The 18,882-nt window shown below is 43.2% G+C and overlaps 1 protein-coding gene across 2 annotated transcripts in view; it reads right to left on the bottom strand.

The window, feature by feature from the left end:
• Positions 1-18,651, bottom strand: part of ARIH2 (ariadne RBR E3 ubiquitin protein ligase 2) — a 44,333-nt gene extending 25,682 nt beyond the window's left edge. For both annotated transcript variants that reach the window (XR_014788585.1, XM_084840634.1), the window contains exons 1-2: positions 18,494-18,651; positions 8,273-8,617 (exon numbers count right to left, since the gene is read on the bottom strand). Coding sequence is in view for 1 of the 2 variants with exons in the window: in XM_084840634.1 (XP_084696760.1) it covers positions 8,273-8,521 (249 nt within the window). In the remaining variant the exon portion in view is untranslated. The remainder of the gene's footprint in view (positions 1-8,272; positions 8,618-18,493) is intronic.
• Positions 18,652-18,882: the final 231 nt, after the last annotated feature.

Below are 18,882 nucleotides of genomic sequence, written 5' to 3'. Positions count from 1 at the left end.
CGGTTGTTCCATGTCTGGTTCTTACTGTTGCTTCTTGACCCTCGTACAGGTTTCTCAGGAGACCGGTAAGGTGGTCTGGTACTCCCATCTCTTTAAGAATTTGCTAGAGTTTGTTGTGATCCACACAATCAAAGGCTTTTGCGTAGTCAATGAAGCAGAAATAGACGTTTTTCTGGAATTCTCTTGCTTTCTCCATGATCCAGCAAATGATGGTTATTTGATCTCTAGTTCCTCTGCCTCTTCAAAACCCAGCTTGTACATCTGGTAGTTCTCGGTTCACATACTGCTGAAGCCTAGCTTGTAGGATTTTGAGCATAACCTTGCTGGCATGTGAAATGAAATTTTCCCCTTTCTCCCTTGCTTTTCGCTTCCCTTCTTTCCTCAGCTACTTGTAAAGCCTCATCAGACAGCCACTTTGCTTTCTTGCATTTCTTTTTCTTTGGGATGGATTGAGTTGCTGCCTCCTGAACAATGTTACGGACCTCCCTCCATAGTTCCTCAGGCACTCTGCCTATCAGGTTTAATCCCTTAAATCTATTCCTCACCTCCACTGTATATTCATAAGGGATATGATTTAGGTCATACCTGAATGGTTATCCCAGTTATTTCTTGACTTCCTACTTTAGCATTCCAATCCCCTATGATGAAGAGGACATCTTTTTTGGGTGTTAGTTCTAGAAGGTGTTGTAGGTCTTCATAGAACCGATCAACCTCAGCTTCTTCGACCTCAGTGGTTGGGACATAGACTTGAATTACTGTGATGTTGAATGGTTTGCCTTGGATTCTATCATTTTTGAGATTGTACCCCAGTACTGCTTTTCTCACCCTTTTATTGACTATGAGTATCACTCCATTTCTTCTAAGGGATTCTTGCCCACAGTAGTAGATATAATGGTCACCTGAATTAAATTTGCCCATGCTTGACCATTTTAGTTCGCTGATTCCCAAGATGTCGATGTTCAGTCTTGCCATCTCATGTTTGACCACCTCCAACTTACCTTGATTCATTGATCTGACATTCCAGGTTCCTAAACAATATTGTTCTTTACAGCATCGGATTTTCTTTTCACCACCAGACACATCCACAGCTGAGTGTCCTTTTGGCTTTGGCCCAGCCGCTTCACTCTTTCTGGCGCTACTTCGAAATTCCCTCTGCTCTTCCCCAGTAGTACATCAGACACCTTCCGACCTGAGGGTCTCATCTTCCTGCGTCATATCTTTTAGCCTTGTGATATGTTCCATGGGGTTTTCTTGGCAAGAATACTGGAGTGGGTTGCCATTTCCTTCTCCAGTGGACCACATTTTGTCAGAACTCTCCGCCATGACCTGTCCCTCTTGGGTGGCCCTGCATGGCATAGCTTATGGCTTCACTGAGTTACGCAAGCCCCTTCGCCACAACAAGGCAGTGAGCCATGAAGGGGAATTGCTTAGCTTAGGGAAGGCCAACTTGATTCCAACCCTGAAACCAGTTTATCTGGCCCACCTGGGCTTCATCAATTTCTAATTAAAGTTTAGCAAAAATAATTGCTCAGCTTTGTTTTTAAGAAAAAGCAGGAACGAGACTGTTTCATGCACATCGTTCTACAATGTGCGCTCTCTCTCTCTCTCACACACACACACACACACACACGGGGGGGGGGGAGGGAGAGAGAGGGAGGGAGAGAGAGAGAGAGAGAGCGCAAGCAAAAGACCAGACTAGTGACTATCAAAAAGAGAGATAGGATTGACCTAAAGGACTTATTCCTGACAAACCCATGTTGGCTCATAGTAATCAATGCGTTATTTTCTAGACACTCCTAGATTGACTGCTTTAATTGTTCTAGCATTTTCCCCAGTACTGAATTTGGGCTGACCAGTTTATAGTTTCCTGGATCCATCTCTTCCTTGCTTTCTGAATATGGGCATAACACTTGACAATTTCCAGTCTCTCAGCACCTCACCTATCACCACCCTTCCTAAACAGTGGACATACCCCTTTCTTGATCATCTTCTTGGTCCTGACATAGCCAAAAAGCTTTTTTTTTTTAATCCCTCACAATGCCCAGCTCATTCTAGGCCTTAGCTTTCCTGACACACATCCTTACAGTACATTTCAGGAACCCCCCAGCCCTCAGTTTATAGTATCTGAGTTGCATATATGTGCTCCATAACTTACAGCTAGGTGATGCCAGCTTTATTGTGGAGCCCAAGGATCTTGCCGTGTGTGTGTGTGTGTGTGTGTGTGTGTGTGTGTGAGAGAGAGTGAGAGAGAGAGAGAGAGAGAGAGAGAATGAACTGTTCTTACCCCCAAACCAGCATCTGGAGATTAGAGTAGCCCTGGAGTCAGGTAACACCTTTGCTACACCTTACAAGAAGCTGTACACTGCAGTGGCTACAACAGTGAGCTATGAACAGAAACCGCCTGGTTCAAATCTCACCTCTGGCATTTTGGGTGCCTTAAAAAGTCGTTACCTCTCAGAGTTAAAAGCTTACCCACTCCCATATACAACATAGGGATAATAATGCTAACCAACCTTCCAAGTTTGCTCTAAGGATTACTATGATAATATGGAACACTGAACTCTTGAAGTACTAAATGTTTCATTATAATTCTATTTCCAAGGTCTAGTTTTTCATGACTGAACATTAATCCAACATGATAAATAAAGCAGCCAGCCAAGACAAGTCTCCAAAGGAACCAATCTGCCAAGAGAACATACACAAAAGAATTAGCTCAAGGTTATCAAAGCTGCTTTAGCGTCCATAATCACTGTACAGTTTAAGCACTGCTAAGATGAATTACTCAATATGTCTAAGGTGACATTGTAGGAATCCCAAAGCATGACATGTTTGTAATTAGAACTGTGGGTTCACTATAGACTGCTCATACAATGATATCCAGAATACAACTTAACTGAACAGAAAGTGAGCCTGGCTAAAAACAGAAGCTAATTTTAATACAACTTTGCAAACACCCCTCTGTGGGCTGTAGAAAAGCAAGACAGGATACTAAAAATATATATATAAGTAAGAATTGCTCAATTTCCTCACACTGAATTTCCTCCAACTTTGTTTTCCCCAGAAGTTTATCCTTCTCGTTTTGTAATTGGCAAGAATATGGAAGATTTGCATATGCTTTAAATCATCTTTGACAATAACAATTTCAACAGCCTCAAGAAGGGTGTCTGATCTGCAGCTTATTTTTGCTGTCAAAGTTCAACATTGGGAGGAGGAACCTCTGAAAAGAGACAACTGCTGAAGAGCAGGTAACAAATGAGAGAATTAATCATGAACTTTAAGAGGGAAAGTCCCACGCATTAATTAAGACACCTTCAGAAAACTCGGGGTTCCACTGTACTTTCTAAAAACACCTAACTAAAATCTGCACAAACAGAACAGGATAACACATTTATTTTATTTAAAATATTTCTTGGCCGCCTTTCAGGGCAGAAGCCCTCCCAAGGCAGCTTACAGCACTAAAATACATAAAAACATGGAGGGAGCAATCCTATCAAGATCGACGGTCGCCTCCGACCCCAGGGGCAACTGCCTACCCAGTGCAGAGTAGGAATGATGAGGAGTGGATCTCCTCCTTGCTCCCCCGGCCCTGCTTTTGTGGCTAGACAGCTGATTTCAGTTGTCTAGTCGCAGGACCTTGGAGCATGGGAAGCGGCGGCTGGACAACACATAGGATGTGTCACACCAGATTTCTGACTTCCCCATCCCCGGGAACACCCTGTTTTCACCACTCCATGTTGCTCTTACAAGTGTGGAGTGCAGGGCTGATCTGCGCTGCCTATGAGGCAGTGTGGGAGGGGATGGGGGTCGAGTCTCTGGGAACTGACCTCGGAGCGCGGGCTCTGAGGATGGTTCCCAGGAACTGTCCTATCCTATGGCCATAGGCAGCCGTAGGATTGCGCCCTTAAAATATTAAAAACAATAAAAATATAAACACAATAAAATAGCAATAAAAACAATAAAAGCCAACAGTAAAACCCACAAACAACAAGAGCAGTAACAGCAACAACTGCAGTCATATCAAGAGAAGGCCATAGTAAAATAATATGCTTTCAAGGCCTTCTTAAAAGCCTGCAATGACGGAGCATAGCGGGCCTCCAATGGGAACTTGTTCCAAATCTCGATTATGTCTCAATAAGCTTCCCAGACTTTAATGGGACCACAGTTTCATTTGGCATATGATTTTAGCCTCATGACCGACCATTAGGGCAGGTTTCAAGTATCGATAAAACCGTTAGAAGAGATGCAACAGAAACCTGTTCTGAACATCATCCTTGGTGATAAGAGACTCAGCTGCTGGTGGCTTGAAAGTTCATAGCCAGCCATAATGGTGTATCATGATTATGCCAGATGGTTTAGCACAAGTGCCATCAGCAAGCTTGCAAGCTTATTGATTAATTCTACTGCCCAAGCAGTATTAGCCAAATACTTACAGGAGATTGCTCTTTTCAGTTCAGTGTGTACAGAGAAACTGTCTTTTTTCCAGGGAGCAGTTAGTCATTAGTACAGCAGGAGGCAAGAGTGCCTACCTCTAAACAAACCACTTGTCATAGTAATGATAGGGTTTCAGGAGCTCTGATCTGCATCTCTTGAAATCTATGATTATTACTTCTCAAAAAAGACAACACAATATCTAATTGCCAAATTGGAACATAAATGTTTCTTGCCACTGTCTACTCACTTCAGATCTATTTTAAGCTTCAGTTATTAGCACAGCATCTTGGGCTTCCTTTTTTTGCAATGATTTCCAGAAATGAGTGTACTGTATAGAAAAAATATGTCAACTGCAGTGCAACTCAGAATTACAAATGCTTTTCAGTTACACAGAACACTCTTCAGCAACTCAATAAAAGCTAGATTTTGCTTACACAAATTGGCACAGTAGAAGACTACCTTATTTATTCTGGACTTAATTTCTGGGACCAATATGGGTATTACTGCCTATATAAGAAATGGGCAACTTCAGGCCCACAAGCTACCTGCCCCTTATAAATTCCTCTCTTGTCCGTATTAAAGGCCCTGTCTACTTTGGCACTGGCTCCAGCCCCTTCACCATGTAACATGATAAATGGGGGAGCTTGGTTCCAAAGGATTTCATAGGAAAAGTGGAAGCAGCATGAGAAACACAAAGGAATGTCTCATCCATCCATCTGCAGTGGCAGCGTCTTCCTTTTGGCTGCTTTGCACAGTTCCCAAACCAACTAAAAAAGGGTTTGTGAAGAGACAATTCTGTCAGTTTACCAGAATTTATACTGGTTGCAATTCTGCATTTTATAGGGGGGTGGGGAGGTTAGTAATAGTTTAGCAAGGGCAGAGATGGTAAGAGGCTAGGAAAAAGGAGGTTTGGGAAAGGTGTTGCTGAAAGGATGTTATGGGGAAGGAGACTAGAATTGTAAAACCAGGGGAAGAAACTAGAAGCCACAAGGATGAACAGGGACCAAGCCAAGGCATGAAAGTTCTACCCAAAATCCCATTTGAACCAGGGTGGATGAAAAACTAGGGTGGATTTGTTAAATTAGGGTGTATGTTAAAAAAAAGATTTAATTTTTTTAATGACTTCTAAAAAATCATAAATAAAACCTTTAATTTCTTTCTCATTTAAAAAATAAGTCACAATTATGTGTCATCATAAACACACTAAACCTACACTTACAGTCTTATAAAAATGAGTTACTGGCTGTGTCACACTCACACTCATTGCATTTCCTACCAACAAACATGGGCATTCATTTCAGTTTTTCATCTCATGAAAATGGCTCTGTCCAGCCCAACTACTAGTTTTGCTTCTTAAAAGTTCTGGGCTTTCCATCTGTTTTTCTGACTATAGTCATACGAGTAAAGAAACAGGCTGGATAGGATTGTTGATGTGGTGGTGGTGCAGGGCCAAGCAAGGCAGGGGAGTTAGTTAAGACAGAAAGACAATACAGCAGGGTGGATAAAAATCAATTTTAAAAAATCAGAAAAAATGGATTTTACAAAATTTAAATCTGATTTGAGATTTTTTAAATGTAAACACTAAGTTTCTTTGAAAAAATAACTAGGTTAACTTTAACTCTGTTCAAGCATTTGCCTGAACATGTGGGGGCTTAAAGTGGGTAGAGGGATGGGGCATGCACGCTGGCCCTGCCCCCTACATTTTTGGGACGGAAACCCTGATAAGGCAGGGTCTGCTATTGTGGAGAGAATTCTACTTGCATTCAGGCAAACGCAAGTAGAACTCCCTTTGAGACCTTGCTGATTCAACATGGCAATGTCTGAACTGAGGGAGGCAGGGATGGCGTGCCTGAAGATGTAGAGAACACCAGCATGCATGACCCCATCCCCCTACCCACTTTAAGCCCTCCCACGTTCAGGCAAATGCCTGAACAGGGCTATTATGTAATCTGGATGTAAGCATGTGTGCCATACAATTAAACTCTAAGTTGAATCAATGCCTCTACCAGATACATTGAGCTAAAGGAGGCTTTCCTATGGAAATGAAGAACCAATCTGATCATTTCTCAAATATGAATAGTTACACTATCTACCAAACACAGACATTTCATCTTCACCTTATAATAAATTGTTCTACTCTGTCCAGTAACTATCAGACCTTGCTTCAACCAATCAGTCATGGGCATTTAATTTTTGTTTAGCACTTTGTTTTTGTGAGGCCAAGGCTGAGTCAAGACAGGGTGAAGTGGAAATGAGCAACACTGAAAAGAAAACAAAGACAAAATTGTCCAGTGTGCATCTTCCTATGTTGGGGTTTGGGCTGGCAGTGACTGATCAAGGGATCTTGGGGTTGAGGTGGATAGCTCAATGAAAAGTTTGCCCCAGTGTGCAGCTGCTGTGAAAAAGGGAAATTCCATGTTGGGGATCATTAGGAAAGTAATTGAAAATAAAATTGCCAGTATCATAATGCCTTTATACCTGGGGTACAGAACCTCAGGCCCGGAAGCCAAATCCAGCCTTCAATGGGTCTCAATCCAATCCAATCCCCTATAGCTAAAATATGCTATTTTTGTTTTAGAACCTTTTCTTTAGCCTGTCCCACCACTGGAATGCAGCTCCCCAAGAGCTCCCCTAAACGGAATTCAGCCCTCAGGCTGAAGGAGGTTCTGCATCCCTGCCTTACACAAATCTATGATGCAACCACACTTTGAAGACTGTGTACAGTTCTGGTTACCATATCTTATAAAGGATGCTTTGGAGCTGGAAAAAGTGCAGAAAGGGCAACCAAAGTGAACAAGAGGGTAGAACAACTCTCTTACAAGGAAAGGTAACACTGTTGGAGGCTCTTTATCTTTGGAAAAAGGCAAGTAAAAGGGGACATGGCAGAGGTTAAAAAATTATGCATGGTGTGGTTCTAAGGTTAAAATTCGGAATCATCCAGTGAAACTGAGTGGTGGGAGATTCAGGACAGATAAAAGGAAGTATATCCTCACATAGTGCATAGTTAATGTATGGAATTCACACTGCAAGAAGTAATGATGGCCACCAACTTGGGCAGCTTTCAAGCAGGATTAGACAAATTCATGGAGAATAAGGCTATCAACGGCTACTAGTCATGATGGCTATAAATTACCCCCAACATCAATGCCAGTTGCTCAGGAACACAACCAGGAGGGTGCTGTTTCACTCACAACCTGATTTTGGGTTTCCCACAGGCATCCGGTTGGCCACCATGTGAGCAGAATCCTGGACCTAACAGGCCTTTGGTCTGATTCAGGAGGACTCTTTTTACAGTCTTATCTGAAATATATGGGGCAATATCTGGTGTGGCATGAGTGGACTTGCACTTACACATCAGAATTTTCCCTTCCCCCCTACAGCTCCTTGTTCCCCTTCCAGAATAGATTTTGAGAGGGGTGGGGAGCTGCAGTGGGGCGGAGGAATTGCCCCCCTCCTTGTTTCAATGACAGAAATTGTTCTGTTGGCGGGTGGTGCTACTTGGATTCAAACCATGGTTGCTTATGTGAAACACTGAACACTGGAAATCTTTTTTAAAAAAGAGAAAGGACATTTTATGATGATAAGTAAATGAATGAACAAAAGAAGAAACCCTGGGCATTCTGTTGCCCATGAATGTTAAAGAAGCTCCATGAAAAGGGGCTTATACGAAGACCCACACATACAACCCCAGTGATAGTGGAAACACAACCACCCCAGATCCACAGCACTTTTGGTCGGTTGTCACTTACAGCTTTGACGGCAGACCAAGAGATTCAAGTTTGTGTTGTCCATTTTGCAGGCTTAAAGATGCACCTTCATCAAACACCACAACACTACTCACCTTCAATGCAGAGGCCAAGCTGACCATGTGGTCATTCAGGGTACTCTCGGACTCCTTGTAAGTCAGGCAGGTGAACTGATATTCCTCAGGATCAAAGGCATCTGCTCCCTGTTGCTCCACATCATTTGCTACCCCCACATAGTAATCCTCAATGTCCCCAGGATCTTCCTCCTCCTCCTCCTCCTCACAGTTAGGATCATAGTCCTCTTCATTGCTGTCGGAGCCCTGGCTGTTCATGTCCACAGACATCTTAGTGCTCTGTCAAACTGCAGAGCAGGAGAGCAATGTCTGTCTCTTTTTCCACCACACTATCGATCTTTTGACTTCATCTGATTTTTCTATCTCCTAAATGGGGGGGGGGGGGAGAGAAGGAAAACAAACAAGTTTGATTGTTATGCTCACAGAAAGTATGCAAATAGTCTGTCAACAACAACATAGTTGGGGGGGGCGGGGTTAATTAAAAGTAAGCAAAAATGCTCACACCTAATGTATATTTTGAACTATTTTGTAAGAGGCCAAGCACAGCGACATTATTCCTGCACACAGATTGCGTAAGGAACTAAGGATGCATGCTCAAATTCCCGCTCAGGTGTGAACTTCAGTCTTTGCATGACAATGAGTACATCTGTCTTTCTTCCCAGCCCCACTTAGCCTACCACACAGGCCTACTGCTGCAGTTTTAAGTGGGAAAAGAATGGTAAAATGCTTAGTACTCTGAAAAGTGCTGCAGAAATACATAAAGGGTGAAGTGGTGTTCCAGTTCTCAATTCTCTACCTTCTATTTATTTTTTCCAATTTATACTTCACTTTCTAGCAAAGCCATAAAATCAACTTATAAAAATTAAGAACCATACAATATACCATAATAATTAAATAACCCAATTTAAAATAATCAAAACATAAAAATCATTAACAGTAGACACTCATAAAACTGCCCACCTTTATAAGTCAAAGGTTTCCAGTATTTCAGCTTTAATTACATTACTTCATGCAAAGTAGAAAAAACCTTCTAATGAGGACAGTTTTCATGATCCTTGTAAAGGAGGGCAATGGGTTGGCCAGAGGTACCACTACTGATAAGACTCGAGTCTTGGCTGCCACATAATGAGCATCTGATAGTAGCAGTGCCCACAGCAGAGTCTCCTTGGATGATCTCAAAGAACTGGGGATTGGGGAGAAACCATAAAGGAGAAGGCAAGGCCTTCAGAATATGTATAGCGTGAAAATGAGAATTTTGAAAAGTGTTTCAAAAGTAACTAATCCAGTTCCATAAGGATCAGTGTAATATGACATCTTCAGCCAGGTCTCCTTAACAGCTTGACCACTACATCTGGACAAGCTGAAGTTTCCAAACAGCCTTCAAAGGCACCCCATGTAGAGTGCATTACAGTAATCTAATCTAGAGGTTATCAAGCTGTATCTTCCTAGAGAGGTCAGAGCTGGTTCATTAGGCATAGCTGAGAAAGGCACTCTTAGCCAAAGCTTCCACATGCGTAGCAAGTAACAATGCTGAATCCAGGAGCAGCCCCAAGCTGCAAATTTGTTGGTCAGGAGTAGATGGTCAACCTGCTCTAGATGGGGATTACATTTTAAAAAGAAGGTGATCCTACCTGGGACAGGCTGTCCGTATCTTCCAAGCTCACTGGTCTGCCAACCATCAACATCCCCATATTTTATGGACTGAGCTTCAGCTCTCATCCAAATTATTTCTAAACCCAGACAGTTCACCGGGATTCCACTGTCCCAAAGGAAAAATAGCATTTCGCTTTGCATCCCTCTTCTACCCCCTACCTTTGCATCTTCAGCTCATGGTACTCTGAACAATTGCAACAGCGTCCTCTTCTCTACCCATCATCCCACGTCCCGTTCTACCTCCAAAACTCACTTTTCTGCAAAAGCCTTCCTGTGAATACCACACCCTCATCTTTTCTATACTATCTGTTACTAGTTTACTATCCCCAACTTTCTCACCTAGATGGCAATCTTTACTGCAAAAACTGTGCCAACGTAACTACTAGCAGCACCAAATAAGCACTGCACTGTAGTAGCAACACCATGTACCTTCAAAGTATGTAACTCAGACCTTTACAAGACACTTTTAAAGAAGCATCACCTCCTATCACACTCTTGGGAAACAAATTGGCTGAAGTAACTGTTGAATGGCAAAGGTGGGAAATGTGTCTGCCTATAACCCAATTTAGGCTGAAAGATAAGCAAACCACAGCCACAACATCCCACGCTCAGAAGGCAGGAAATTCTTAGTAAGCTATCTTATTCAGAGCCTAGTTTAGCTCCTAATATTATCTATTAAAAAGCACACATGTTCCTGGGTGATATGAAATAGCTAAAGGCAGGATTCTATTTACATTTTATTACTGCTAGTAACTATAACTAGATGCATTCTCCAAAAATCTCATCAATAATCTGAACATATGGCTTTAGCCAGCTACAGCCTACATCTTCTGATGAACACAACCAGGAAATCACCAATACTACTTATAAGGCTCACAAAATACCACAAAAAAGATTCCTCCATGCAAAATACCTCTCCCTCTCTTAGGGCCTAGCCTAGTGGAGCCAACTTACTTCACACTCATATCTAGCCCTGCAGTTACTTTACATTAAACAAAAGAATGCTTAGCTCAAAAAAACACCACCATCTAATATAACTAATATGCAGCCCAATCTAACATGTTCCTTGGAAACTAACATGTTTTTACTTAGAATCATACAATAGTAGGGCTGGAAGGGGCCTATAAAACCATTGAGTCTAACCCCCTGCTCAATGCAGGAGTCCAAGTCAGAGCATCCCTGACAGATGGCTGTCCAGCTTCATCTTGAATGCCTCCAGTATGGGAGAGCCCATGACCTCCCTAGGTCATGGGCTCTCCCATAGCCCATGACCTAGGCTATGTGACAACCTTTCCAGTACTTGAAAAGCACTGTCCTATCTCCCTTCAGTCTTCTCTTCTCAAGGCTAAACATGCCCAGTTCTTTCAGTCTCTCCCCACAGGGCTTTGTTTCCAGTCCCCTGATCATCTTCATCATCTTCGTTGCCCTCTTCTGAACCCTCTCCAGTTTGTCTGCATCCTTCTTCAAGTGTGGTGCCCAGAACTGGACACAGTACTCCAGATGAGGCCTAACCAGTGCTGAGTAGAGGGGAACTAGTACTTCCCGGGATTTGGAAGCTATGCTTCTATGAATGCAGCCCAAAAGAGCGTTTGCCTTTTTTTGCAGCCACATCACATGGTTGGCTCATATTCAGCTTGTGATCGACAACAATTCCAAGATCCTTCTCGCTTGTAGTGTGGTTGAGCCGCGTATCCCCCATCTTGTAAATGTGCATTTGGTTTCTTTTTCCTAGGTGCAGAACTTGGCATTTATCCCTATTAAATGTCATTCTGTTGTTTTCAGTCCAGTGCTCCAGCCTATCAAGATCACTTTGAATTTTGTTTCTGTCTTCCATGGTATTAGTTATCCTGCCCAATTTTGTGTCATCTTCAAATCTGAACAGCATTCCCTGCACCTCCTCATCGAAGTCATTAATAAAAATGTTGAAGAGCACTGGGCCCAGGAATTTACTTCCAAATAAATTCCACTGATTTCAATGAGAATTACTCCCAAGTATCCATATGATCGCAGCCTTTGACTCTTTTAAATCTGTAATTTACTCTATGTATAGCTTGTATTTTTGCCCCAAATGGTCCTCAAGGTGGCTTACAACATAGCACATTATGTTGAATACAATACACTCAATTGACTCTAAAAGCATGTTAGGGATTTTCCCTATGCAAGTTAGTAAGATTCTATTATATTTATCCAAGGATAAGTTTGTTACACCTTCACACATGCATTATACTCTATTTTGCTGATTTTACATTCTTATATCAAACCATAATGTAGTCAGTTGCTGTGGGAAATGCAACTTTGAATTTCTACACTGTAGAGCAGGGAAAAACCTGAGCAATCCAATTTTATTATACTGGCTCTCCCTTCATGTAAGTATACTAGATAGGGCCGCGGTTCACATGATCACTGCAGCTTAAATAAGCCACAGGGATTTATTTAAGCCAGAATGAACATGCTGGCACATTCTGTGGCTTAAACAAGTCACCCTGGCTTGTTTAAGCCATGGCAATCGTGTGAACTGTGCCCCTATGGCTTACTCAAACACATACTTGATTTGCAACTAAGGTGAAGTCCTGCCATGGGTTCAATCAGCTTCCTCCAGCAGAAGAGAACCAAGACCAGAAGCTAAACACATTGGCTCTTCAAATCTTGCTCCCCAAGTAGTTTTCCCATTACCAGGGTTTCCTCAGGAACCTGAAGTCTCTCACAGCCAAATACTTTATACCAGCCTTGCAAATACTATACAGATTAGCCCCTCCTTACACTTACACTCACCCAGGTTTCTCCCCTTCTGCACCCACCATACCAATGCCATTGTCAGTTACCTGCCGCATCTACCTGACTAGACTTGGCACTGGGGATAAAGCCACACTCCCAAGAGAAAAGGGAGCAGAGGTGGAAGCCTACACACAGCAGAGTCGTTCAGTTTAAGGATAGAAGGGAAGATTAGAGTGCCACAGGTAGAATCATAAGAAAGAGCAGCATTACATCAAGTGTATATACTTCTCTATCCCCATGGCAGTGAACATTCATCTGGAGGCACAAGCAAGTAACTAACTAGTAGCTTACAGTAGTGGGTTACAGTACAGACTAATGGAATATGAAGTAGAAACATGAGAGGAACTGAACTGCTATTCAAACTTATGGTGCTTTCGTAGAATATTGATTTTTATAGTCAATAGGATGATAAACTGCAAAAATAAGGCTGTAATTTCAACACAGTACTGAAAAGCCCAACTCACACACTTTTCAGAGGCAGACACTAATGCTTGTAGTAAAAAGAGGGCAATTGTCAGAGTATCAGATGACATGGAAACACAGTGTGGGAGGACCAATTAAATGGGAGAACAAGTTTTTAATGCTGTTAAAGTGCTGCACTCAATACGCCAACAAATTTGGAACACTCAGCAGTGGCCACATGACTGGAAAAGGTCAGTTTACATCCCAATTCCAATGAAGGGCAATGCCAAAGAATGCTCAAACTACCGTAAAATTGCGCTCATTTCACATGCCAGCAAGGTTATGCTCCAAATCCTACAAGCTAGGCTTCAGCAGTATGTGAACCGAGAACTACCGGAAGTACAAGCGGGGTTTCGAAGAGGCAGAGGAACTAGAGATCAAATCGCCAACATTCGCTGGATCATGGAGAAAGCAAGAGAATTCCAGAAAAACGTCTATTTCTGCTTCACTGACTACGCTAAAGCCTTTGATTGTGTGGATCACAACAAACTGTGGCAAATTCTTAAAGAGATGGGAGTACCAGACCACCTTACCTGTCTCCTGAGAAACCTGTATGAGGGACAAGAAGCAAACAGTAAAAACCAGACATGGAACAACCGAATGGTTCAAAATTGGGAAAGGAGTACGACAAGGCTGCATATTGTTGCCCTGCTTATTTAACTTATATGCAGAGTACATCATGAGAAACGCCGGGTTGGATGAATCACAGGTCGGAATTAAGATTGCCGGGAGAAATATCAACAACCTCCGATATGCAGACGATACCACCCTAATGGCAGAAAGCGAAGAGGATCTCAAGAGCCTCTTGTTGAGGGTGAAAGTGGAGAGTGCAAAAGCCGGTTTGAAACTCAACATTACAAAAAATAAGATCATAGCATCTGGCCCCATCACTTCCTGGCATATAGAAGGGGAAGAAATGGAAGCAGTGACAGATTTTATTTTCTTAGGCTCCAAGATCACCGCAGATGGTGACTGTAGCAATGAAATTAAAAGACGCTTGCTCCTTGGGAGGAAAGCTATGGCAAGCCTAGACAGCATAGTAAGAAGCAGAGACATCACCTTGCCGACAAAGATTCGTATAATCAAAGCTATGGTTTTCCCAGTAGCAACGTATGGCTGTGAGAGCTGGCCTGTAAGGAAGGCTGAGCGCCGAAGAATTGATGCCTTCGAACTGTGGTGCTGGAGAAGACTCTTACGAGTCCCCTGGACTGCAAGGAGGTCAAATCAGTCCATCCTAAAGGAAATCAACCCTGAGTGCTCATTGGAAGGACAGATACTGAAGCTGAAACTCAAATATTTTGGCCACCTAATGTGAGGAGAAAACTCTCTGGAAAAGACCCTGATGCTGGGAAAGATTGAAGGCAAAAGGAGAAGGGGACGGCAGAGGATGAGATGGCTAGATAGCATCACCGATGCAATGAATATGAATTTGAGCACACTCCGGGAGAGAGGGCAGGATAGGAAGGCCTGGCGTGCTATGGTCCATGCGGTCACGAAGAGTCGGACACGACTTAACGACTGAACAACAACAACAGCCTTCATCTTCTAGTAAAAGGAAATTCTGATGTTTCTCTATTCAGAATCCAAGCCTGTTCAGAAACCTTTAGTAAGGAAATAACACTCTCTTTTGCAATAAGAACTCATTATGTCACACTACTTAATTAAAATAATACCCCTGACCCTCAGGATAGTAAACTGCCAAGTGTTACCAATAAATGAAACAGCCATATCACTTCTATAGTCTTTACAGATGCCTTTCACTCACATGTCTTTGACTACCATCATGGCTACATGTACCAATTGCTCATAATGACTGGGGAAGAAAAGGCTCATATAGTACAAAGACCATAAATAAATATAGTGCTCATCTGTGCACACAGTGTGCCCCCACTCTCAGGGATCCATGACAGCCAAGGCCATGTGAGTGTGAGTGTGTGTGTGTGTGTGGGGGGGGGAAATCATTTTTATAAGAGAGGGTATGTACCTGGGAGGGCTAAACCTGTCCCCAGGACCCTCTTGTTAATTGGAGCCACTTTACTTCTCCACTTCACACACTCCAAAACTGTTCTATCTATATCATATCACATATGCTGCAATAAAGCCTCTGATATGTTGAGCTTGTATGATGATACGGAATGTCATGAGCATTCTAGCTTCTCTGGGAGGGGTGCAGGGAGAGACTACCAATGCTTGCAGTCTACCTTCTGTGAGAGGAGGGAGAGCTGTCAGTTTGGCTGAGATTAATACATTACACAGATCCTAGGCCCAGAATGAGCTTTGTGGGGTTAACCAAGGACTGCGAAGGTAAGGGGCAGGAAGGCAAGATGGCTAAAGGAAGAAAGCAAAGTAGGCAGATGACTGAGAGAACAATACGAAGAAAGAGTAGAAGAGAGAGGAGCTAATTTGAGAGGGGGTTCTGAAAAAACTTCAAAGCGCTTATGATCAGGAATGTCTGCTGGGGACATGCTTAGAGAGTCTAAGAGATATACTGACTAAAGGAAATGGGGCAAAGGGGCTGAGAAGCATGTACCCGAGGCAACAATGGGCAGTGGAGTTGAAGAAAGGAAGTGAAACCAGTGAGCAAGTAGAGCTGTGGCAAAAGGAGGCATAGTATAGGAAGGGATGTATACTCATGGCAGGAAGGAATGGGAAAACACGGGAGGTTTGGAGGGCTGTGGACTTTGGGCCAGGGATAGAGTAGTCTAGACCCCGACATGTTGTGACTTCTACTGCCATTGCAGCATTGTGGCCCAGTAATCTTGAGAGCAATGTATATCAAGAACTAACCAGTCAATGAATTATGGCCAGCACTGACTTACATGGGAGATGGTAAGCAGGGTGTAATCAGGGGACACAGTTAAGGGAACGGGGCAAAACATGCCTCAGTCAGGATCTCTTTCATACAACTCAGCAGTAGCCACTAAGAACTGAACTTTCACCATCTGTACAACTCTGTGATATTACATTGTGTTGAGACATGCTGGAGTGTGACAGAAACTGAACCTCAGAATTACGTTTTCTAGAACAGTCAAGTACTTGGTTTCCAAATCTGGGTTTCCAAATCTGGGTTTCCAAATCTGGGTTTCCAAATCTGGGTTTCCAAATCTGGGTTTCCAAATCTAGATTACAAAAACATATTTTTTACTATTACATGGGAGGATTTCAAGGACCATTTTCACACTATAACTAAGGGCACAACCCTATGCATGTTTAGGCAGAGAAAAGGCCTACAACTCCCGGCATTCCCCAGCCGGCATTCTGGCTGGGGAATGATGGGAGTTGCAGGCCTTTTCTCTGTCTAAACATGCATATGGTCGTGCCCTAAACTCACTGAATTAAACCACTACAGAGCAATTTATTTTCTGAAAGGTGATAGGTCCTTTGGATGCTTTGACACAACCCTGACATGCAAAATTAACTCACTAAAAATATCTGAAATCTGTACTATGCCCAGATGTGCAGAATCCTCTCCTCACCATGTCAAAGGATTCAAACAGTCATCTCCCTTTGCCAAAGTAGCACTTATTAAAATGTTTTTAATCAGTTTTAGAACAAAATTCTAATCTTCTCAAAAACAATGAAGTATTATGTAATATGATTGAATGCTTATTACAGCAAAGGGGTATAAGAAATGAACAAACACTTCTTTCACTTGTTTAAACAAATGTTCATGCAATGAAATGATGTGATCTTATGTAAGCCATTCTGGGGGCATTTTTGGTTGAAGACTAGGGGAAATGGTTTAAATAAACAAATTCCCTCTCCACATGTGAACACTGATTTGAGCTTGACTGCTTAGTTCAGCTTAAGTCTATCCCTATGTTACCTAGGAGCTTGTTTACCAATACGCTTATTTACTGGATAAAATACCCAGTTCTGAAAGCAAGTCATATTCTTTCAGGAGACCTAGCTGTCTACAAATACTGTACTTACCCTGAGATAACTTGCTCTCATAAGCTTGAACCCAAATCTATTCTAAGGAATGTCCACACATAAGAGTATACTTCAACCAAACTCAAATAACTGCATGACTCTCTAATACAGGCTTATTAAACAAAGTTGCTGTATTATAGAAAATGTTCCTCACTGAACTGAGGGCATTTTTTTCACTTCAGATACCTAGTGGATGCAAAGCAGCCCACTCCATACCTACCCATTCATTCACCTAGCCACCAGCACAGATTGCAAATATGGCTGGCATCAGTGACTTAGGGAAAGTAACAATGACTCTCTGAATGGCAGTTAACCAGGCTCCAGAAGGGAAGCTCAGACATGCAAACCTGTCAGGGGAATTTAGAATACTTTGCACTTGAGCTTTTGCCATATTAACTGTCAAAGTGTATCTGGCAGGACAAACACTTCCTGTTAGGAGTGCCTTCTATGCCCCATTACAAATGCTGCCTGTGCATACAGAATGGTGGGTAAAAATTAAAAGTCTCAGCTCCACCACCACCTTTCAACTATTTTCTGTCTAGTACTTATCTACCAGTCCCTAACTTCACCCTCTACCATCATGTTAGTGGTCTGCTGCAGAATCCATGCCTTCCAAGTAGCAACTCCATTTATATTTCACTTGATTCTCGGTGCAGGTTATACAGACATAACTTCAATAGCCTGTATGGTAACTCACATACTGTTGGTGCTACATAAAATGTTAAAGAATAGTAAAAAACATTTTCAGATATCTGTTTACCTTAAGGCAAAATCCCATGCATATTTAGACAGAAAAAAAGTTCTACAACTCCCAGCATTCTCCAGCAAGCATGGCTGGCTGAGGAATACCAGGAGTTGTAGGGCTTTTTTTCTGACTAAACATGCATAGGATTTTGCCATAAAATACCAAGAGAGGTTGCCTGGATGCCAACAAAGGTAGCATAGCCCTTTCACGTGCAAGCAGGGCCAATGCACGGTTAGAAAACCAATATCTTACAACTGATTTTTTCACCACCACCTCCCATCCGGAAATATTTATTTTCGTCTAAGAAGTTCAAGCAGCGCATACAGACTTCTCTTGCTTTATTTGGATAAGTTGAGAGATAGTGACCTATCCACTATCGAGAGTGGGGCTTGTGGGCAAACCCGAGACCATATCACCCGCCTCTCAACTTAATACTCGACCCACCACGCCAGTTCCAACAGTGGGAAGAAGACCGCCAGTCCCCTCTCGCTTTCGCGCCCCACACCCGGGGGGGGGGGTCTAACGAGAAAGCCAGCGAGGCGCCCCACCCTGCAGCCAACTGCCCCCGCCCTGAAATTCAGCCACAGCCACCCCGGCCCTCAATGTAACGTCTTTCCCTCCCTCCCCCCTCCCTCAATGTAAACAAGGCCCGGCTGCCCCAGCCCGGCGCTCACCTAGCGTGCGGATAGGACGGTGTGGAGGTCGCAGCCACCTCGGCCCCGCACGATGGAGGCAGCTCCTACAGCGGCAGTGAGGGAAGCCGGAGAGGCAGAAAAGGAGAAGAAGAAAATCACCTCCCCGCGGACTCCTCCATCTCTAGCCGGGCCACTGTGGCCTGCGCACCGGAAGCCCTGGCCTCCAGCGAGGCGTCACTTCCTCCGTCGGGAAAGATTGGGGAGGGGAACCGAACGTCGCTGACGTAGGAGAACCCAACCGGCCAGAGAAGGCGAAAGCGTCATCGGGAGGCTCAAGAAAGGCCGGAGCGAACCATTGTCCCGAGTGGGGAGGGGCATCGGGCTGAGCCATTAGCATGCTCAGTATCGTCGGAGTTGACCGGCAGTGG

The sequence above is a fragment of the Heloderma suspectum genome, chromosome 2, assembly GCF_057233095.1.
Source record: "Heloderma suspectum isolate Gila_16-S chromosome 2, 16-S_ref, whole genome shotgun sequence".
NCBI lineage: Eukaryota > Metazoa > Chordata > Lepidosauria > Squamata > Helodermatidae > Heloderma > Heloderma suspectum.
This window is presented reverse-complemented; position numbering and strand designations above follow the sequence as displayed.